Consider the following 7,001-nt stretch of genomic DNA (forward strand, 5'->3'; position numbering starts at 1 on the left):
AGCCCAGCAAGACTTAAAGGAAAAAAAAAAAAAGGAACAAAATCAGTCACAAGTTTCTAACTTTATTTTAACAATCTTGCTTTTTAAAAAATACAAGTTCTAATTAATGCCAGGGGGATGCCAAGTGTCCATCAGCCACAGGCCTTATCTCTCACTTCAGTTTCCCCTCCTGAGAGTAGTCAACTCTTTTGTCAGGATAGCAAACAAAGAGCAATAAAATTCTAAATAACTGAGTAGTGTTACAAGGCTTGTGACAGAATCCCAAGGGACCTACGTCTTAGTATGGCACAATTTTGTTTAGCAAAGTGTTACTGACCTGGACCAGTAATTTAATGTTGGGAGATTATACAGTAGGTGTGCAAGGTGCATCAAGAGAGGTATTGCTTTTACTTTAATAGTACCACTATCTCTCTTTTCTGCAAACAGATCTGTTACATGGCAGAGGGGTTTAAATGGAAGAGTGAGCTCAATTACCAAAGAAAAGGGAATTCAAAAGGTGGAGAAGGCTTATAAACAAGACATTGAAGAGCTTTAAATGGTTTTCTGTAGGAAGTAATTGCAGTAGCAGCAGAGGTGCCCTTTTAGTTGCAAGGAGGCTTCTGTATAGCCAACCACTACAAGAGCTTTACACTCTCCAAACAGCACACCTACTACCAGCCTAGAAACCATGGCACCACAAATAACAACTTTTTCTACCAAGGAATTCTATTCAACAGAAGCATCATTTTGCAGGGTCGTCTGTCCCAGGCAACCTTTTCATCCACGGACAGAGTTGAACTGTGATTTCACTGCCAATGGTTTAAGTATGCCGTGGCCAGATAAATTTCAAATATGCCATTTTTCTCAATAATGTCCTAACTGGAAAAAGGCACTCAATGTTGAAACAGCAACTTTATGTGCCATGAAGGGGTACTGAAGTAAGACTTGTTAATAATTCTGCTGTGATTCTTCTAGAGTCTCAACTATGTTCACACTTCAGCATATCGATGCTATCGTGAAGTTGGCCATAGGAGCAGCAAAACAGTTGTTGAATAGCTTTTTTTCCTTCACCTTGTTTTTGGCAGTGTTTGTTGTTTGGGGATTTATTTTTTATTTCTTCAGCTGTTTGACTGAAGCATGGAGTAGTCCTAGGTTCAGGTATCACCTCATTCTCTCTTGAGTAATTATTTCTGAGATTTTACTGTCTACTTAATGCTGAAAAAGGAAGGTGCAAGGAAACAAATATCTGTACAAGCGTAATACACCTGTAGTTACACCTCCTTTGGCCAGGAACTTAGCATCCCCTCGACACATTTCACATCACACAGGAAAAGTTCACAGTACCAAGTTTTACAATCACAGTCACTCACAGCACCAAGATTGTCCAGACAAGAAGAAGTTACCGAAGAGAAAGGCCACTGGCCAAAATTCACACAATTGCCCACGTAAGGGCTCAGGTAATAAAGCACTGGTGGGAAAGTTAAGCCTAGCCTTTGCCAACTCTCCGTTTGGCGGGAGGAGAGCAACAAGTCCCCCATCCTAGCTGCACTTCTGAACAGAACAGCACTATTGACCCATCTCTTCCAGGGGCTTTTCTAGCCCCTCAAAACCCACCAGCCACTGAGAGCTGGGGGAGAAGAGCCCCGTGGCATCCCTGCTTCTGCCTCTGGGAGCTGGAAGTTACCAGACTGTAAACATTTTGTTGTAGCAGTCCACTGGAGCAGGCAGTTGATCCCACTCTGTGAAAAGGAAGGTGGGACAGAGGCTCAGTCCCACTGAAGCCCAAGCCCTGAAGGAGAGAATGAATGTGTGTGCGGAAGAAGTCTGGGCTGTGCCTGCAGTCCTGCTCTGGGTAGCAGTTGGTTGTGCTTTATTTCCCCTTCCCATCAGGACAGCTTGAAAAAAAAATTTGGGACAGGAAACTGTCATTTTTCACAATTATTGCAGTCTTGCCCAGATAACAAAACATAAGCCTGGGAGGGGCAAAGTCCTTCCTCCAAATGTGGCCTGGTGCTCCTGCTCCCATGGGGCTGGTTTCAGGAGCAGCTGCAGCCAGGCAGGAGAGCAGACCTTAACCCCACCGAACATTCATGGAGCTTAAAACCAAAGAAAACTGTTTCTATGAGAGGTTACTAACAATTAAGTTTTTCCCCTGCCTACCCTAAACCACATGCACAAGGAGGACAGGATGCTGATACGTGGGCTTTCACCAAAGCTCGGGGAGCCCCTTTGCCTCGAGGGCTCCTGCAGCACTGTGCTTTCTGTGCTGAAAAGTGAGGTTCACTGAGCATGGGGCCCACCCTGAGCAGCGCCAATGTCCTCTGCTTTGCTGTTTGAGAGGGGGCAGCTTGCAGGCTGCCGTCTCTGCTCTCTCAAGCAGGCATGGAAGGGGGCCAGAGGAAATCTTTCCAGCCTTTCTGGCTGTGTAAAGGAAGACCCTACACTCTGTGTAAAAAGAAAACCAATGCTGATCCCATAAACATGCATATTCACAGAGAAATGAGAGCCCCAGCACCTGGGGATGCAAGCAGTAGGCTGCTGTAAACCCTGTTCTCACCAGAAATAAATGTCTTGGTGGTTATGAAATGGGGCCTAAGCCCAGGTTCATGTCCATGCTGGATTCGTGTTTCTTCAGCACGTGAAGTCAATGTAAGATGCAAAAGGTTGAAGCACAGAGGTAGACATTTTTGGCTAGGAGAAGGTGGCTCATGGGCTTGAAGTGACCAGTCGGCCAGCGTGCTTCCAGAGGTTCCCCAGCTGGGATGCAAAGGCCTGGGAAACAGAGGCAGCAGCTTTGCAAGACCTAGAGAAGCCAAAGCGTGCTTCCTTCTGTCCTTCCTGCATCCCGGAGGAACGTCTCTGCTGGTCAGGCCCCTGTCGCATCTCATTGTTGTGGACAGCAGGAGTTCTTAAAAGAGGGGACAAAATGCACTGGTCCCTGTTGTTTAGAAGGAAAAGGAAAAATTAAACTTTTATGGTCACAATGCAACACAATGTCCTGGCAGGGAGCGGGAGGGGAAGAATGGGACCCTCCAGACAGGGGAGAGACAGAAGCACTCGAAGAAGTCCTGTCCTGAAGGGCAGATGCGTTTTCCGGGGACAACTGTCATCCGTAGGCTCCTGCAGGTAGTCGGGTTTGTGCGGAGCTTTCGCTGCTGGATTCGTCCATGAGAAAGGGAGGAGAGGAGAGGGAGTCTGACAGGGAAGCCCACGTCCCCTTCCCCTGCTCGGCCACGGAGACAGGAACCTGAGCAGAAACGCAGAGAGACTCTGCCGGGAGCGGACCCGGAGGCGGCGGGAGCCCCTCCGGGGGCGGCGGCCAGGGGGGCTCAGCCCTGGGCGGTGACCGCCAAGGCGTTCACGTACCCGTGGGGTCCCACGTCCACGTCGGAGAGCCCGTGGGCCAGCGGGGCGGCAGCGGGGGCGGCGGCGGCGGGGCCGTACTTGGCGGGCGGCGGGGCGGTGACGGGGCGGAGGAGGCAGCAGGTCTCCAGCGCCTCCAGCCCGCGGCAGGTCAGGAAGAAGAGGTTCTTCAGCATGAAGAGGGAGAGCGGCTGCTGGTAGCGCAGGAGCAGGAGGCAGCGGAGCGCCAGGAGCGGCGCGTCCAGCAGCCCGGCGGGCAGCAGGAGGTGCAGGGCGAGGCGGGCGGCCCCGGGCGGGCGGGCGGCGCTGAGCTCGTAGAGCCACAGCACGGGCGAGGCCAGGCAGAGGAAGTAGACGGCGATGAGCAGGTAGCGCAGCGGGGCGGGCAGCGGCGCCGGCCGCCCGGGCTGCAGCACCAGCTCCAGAAGGGAGAAGCTGTCGAGCAGGTCGAGGCAGGTGGCGAGGAAGGCGGCGGCGGCGCGGTGCTGAGGCGGCGGCTGCGGCGGCAGGAGCAGCTGCCCGGCGCCCTCGGTGCCGATGGCCCGCAGCAGGCAGTACAGCAGCGGCGCGGACAGCGCCAGGGTGATGCGGAAGCCGGTGGTGCCCAGCGGCAGACGCAGCTCGATCAGCTCCAGGATGGAGGTGCCCAGGATCAGCGCCGCCTTGGGCGTGAAGGCGATGGAGTAGATGAGCCAGGCGAGGTGCGCGTAGGCGAAGTCGCCGCCGCGGGGGGGGACCCCGGCCCCGCGGCCCCCGGCCCCGCGGCCGCCGGGGGGGCCGTGCAGCAGCAGCGGGTGCGGCGGCGGCGGCCCGGGGGGCGGCGGGGGCCGCTCCCGGCGGCGCGCCCGGCTGTTGCGGCAGAAGAAGATGCCCCAGCCGGCCGCCAGCACCAGGTCGGTGGCGATCCAGCTGCACCAGTACAGGTCGGTGACGGCGATCAGGTAGAGGTCCAGCAGCGCGCCCTGCCCCAGCAGCAGCACCAGGGACAGCGCCTGGAAGCCCCAGCGGCGACCGCCCCCCGCCCCGCCGGGCCCCAGCAGCGCCCCCGCCGCCGCCCCGCCGCCCCCCGCCCCGCCGCCCGCTGCCGCCGCCCCGTAGAGCTCCGCCGCCGTCATGCTGCGGCCCGGGCTCCCGCCGCCGCCGCCGCCGCCGCCGCTGCTGCTGCTGCTGCTGGGGAGCGGCGAGGCGGCGGCGGGCAGCGGGGTGGCGGGCGGCGGCACCAGGGGCTTGCTGATGCTGATGCTGTCCTCCTCCTCCTCCTCCTCCTCCTCTTCCTCCTCCTCTTCCTCGGTGCTGCTGCGGGGGCTGCGGGGGCGGCGGGCCCGCGCCGAGCCCGAGCTCGACCCCGAGCCCCGCCGGCTGCCGCCGCTGCTGGAGCCCCCCGGGAAGAGGGGCTGCCGGTCGGCGGCGTGCGGCGGCAGCGGCGGCGGCGGCGGCGGCGGCGGCGGCGGCTGGAAGGAGCCCGAGGAGGAGGAGACCGAGCGCTGGTTGGAGGCAGCGCGGTGCATGGTCCTCCCCGGCCCCCGAGCCGGCGCGCCGGGCCCGACGGCCGCGCCGCGGCCCCCGGCCCGCCCCCGGCCCGCCCCCCGAGCCCCGCGCCGCCGCACCGGGCCCGGCAGCGGCAGCGGCAGCGGTGCCGAGAGCCCGAGCGGCGGCAGCCGGGGGGATGCCCGGGGGCGGCGCCGCGCTGCAGCAGCTGCAGCTGCCGGAGCCGGGGCGGGCGGCGGGGGGTGGGCTGGGGATGGGGCTGAGGCCGGGGGAGCGGCTGCGCGGCCGGGGGAGGAGAGGAGGGGGGCGAGCAGGGGAGGGGGAGGAAGGCTCCCCCGCCCTTGTCCGCGGGGCTGCCACAGAGCCACATCTCCGGGAGCGTGGCCCCGCCGCCTCCTGCACCGCAGAACACTCGTGGATGGAGCTGGCCGGGCTTGGGCGAGTCGCCCATGGACATGCCACAACATCCCGGCAGCCACTCCATGAATGCTCTGCTTCCATAAAATCGGAAGTATTTCAGTCTACCCTGATCTCTCTAGGCTGACCAAGACAAAGGCCAGTTGGCCTGGCACAGAGCCTGCAGTGAAGCACTCGTGGCTCCTCATCTGTGCTGCTGGACACTCATCTGCCACTACATTCAGTCTCTTGTAAGTAATTGTTGATCAAAAGAAGTGTCTTTGACCCCACCAATTTCCTGGGTTGAGCCAATCCACATGCTGAGAGCCCTGCCCAGCTTGCCATGATGGAACAGTGGCTTTAAATTGATGTGAATAGCCCTAAAGTTCCTAATTCTGCTGAAAGCACCAATTGGGACCTTTATTGACTCACTAATAACGGCCTCAAATTGAGCTTGGCTGGCTGGATCTGCTCACCACCAGCACTAATGACTTGGTATGTCATGTTTCAAGGTGGCTTGGTGCTCAGCATGACTAGTCTCTCATTCCTACCTTTGCCTGCCAGTGATGAGCCAGCTGCTGCCTGTCAATGACGTGATGCCCATCAAATAAACTGTACCCCTAAATGTCTGTATTAACCACACTTTGTGACAAAGATCAAAAATAGCTTGCTTTTTGATTGTGTTGCTAAATCAACACATGGGCCTGAGCAACACAGATGCTTAGTACTGGGAAAGGGCATCCAGGACAGCAGTGACAACCATCTAAGACATGCTGGTGCAGGCTCCCTGAGAAGCCCTACTCCAGTCAATATCCCTGGCTGCTCTTGACAACAACGAGAAATCAGTCTGGGGTACTAGGAGAATTCGTGCTTAAACTTGAAACAAAGAAATAATTGAGATGGGAAGGGGAGAACTTGAACTGGGTTGACACAAAGATTTCTTTAGACACACAGCAATGGTCAGGAAGAAAAGCAGAGCAAGAGAAAGAGTCACAGCAAAAGCATTGCTGCCAATGGAGCTCTGAGTGAGGGGCACAGTCAAATCAGTTTCCTTAAAGCATGGTCAAAACGGAGGGAAAAGGAGAAGGTAACTGGAAGCTATGCAAGCTTTAATGTAGTTACTTGGGCAGCACAGTACTGAAACAGTACCACCCCTAAACTGGGGTAGCAACACGCAGGTGTTCCCACAGTCTCCCACACTGGTTGCTACCCTGCTTCTGAGCCCAGGCTGCTGCATCCCTGCTGCCGTAACCTGCATGGCTGGGTTGCAGTTAGGATGGGGGACATCTATTTTCTGCTACACTCACATTATGTTTTCGATGCTTGGATACACTTGCCAAGGATCAGCCTTGCATCAGCGCTACTCCTGTCACTGCCTTCCTCTAACTCACCTTGTCATCGTACCTCGCATCAGAGGACACAGAACACGCATGCGCTCTCTTCCTAAGGGCTTTCTCGATAACTCCACATTTCCATTAGCAAACAAGAGTACTTCATTCTGAGAAGGTCAGTAATTATACCATATCATAAGGAACATGAGCATCCAAAAGAACAGTCTAGGCTGGAGGGTGGTGAACAGGCTGATGCATCCAAGCCTGGTGCCAGGATGGAGAACGCGAAGCTTCACCCCTGGGCGAAACAGGCAGGACACCCACACAGATACTCATGGAAGGCCCAGGATGCAGCAGGCAGTACCATGAGCTTTGTAACTCTGAGAAGCATCACTGGCATTTGGAAGTTTAGGATCAGGTGAGTCCAAGGAGGGCTGTTGCCAT

At 56.6% G+C, this 7,001-nt stretch overlaps 1 protein-coding gene across 1 annotated transcript; it reads right to left on the reverse strand.

Annotated features, from left to right (window-relative positions):
* Window positions 1-42: 42 nt before the first annotated feature.
* TMEM121B (transmembrane protein 121B) lies at window positions 43-4,850 on the reverse strand. Its single transcript, XM_032688965.1, has 2 exons — window positions 4,676-4,850; window positions 43-4,375 (listed from the first exon to the last, which is right to left on the reverse strand). The coding sequence occupies exons 1-2, from the start codon at window positions 4,848-4,850 to the stop codon at window positions 3,309-3,311; spliced, it is 1,242 nt and encodes a 413-aa protein (XP_032544856.1). The 3' UTR covers window positions 43-3,308.
* Between the last annotated feature and the right edge of the window lie 2,151 nt (window positions 4,851-7,001).

Source organism: Chiroxiphia lanceolata, chromosome 5 (genome assembly GCF_009829145.1).
Source record: "Chiroxiphia lanceolata isolate bChiLan1 chromosome 5, bChiLan1.pri, whole genome shotgun sequence".
NCBI classification, from domain to species: Eukaryota; Metazoa; Chordata; class Aves; order Passeriformes; family Pipridae; genus Chiroxiphia; species Chiroxiphia lanceolata.

Bases quoted from the DNA above. Each gene is read 5' to 3' on its own strand.
- TMEM121B (XM_032688965.1), bottom strand. From the start codon at position 4,850: ATGCACCGCGCTGCCTCCAACCAGCGCTCGGTCTCCTCCTCCTCGGGC. The intron at 4,376-4,675 runs GCTCGGCGCGGG...GGGCGCTGCTGG, and splicing joins GGGCTCGGGGTCGAGCTCGG to GGCCCGGCGGGGCGGGGGGC.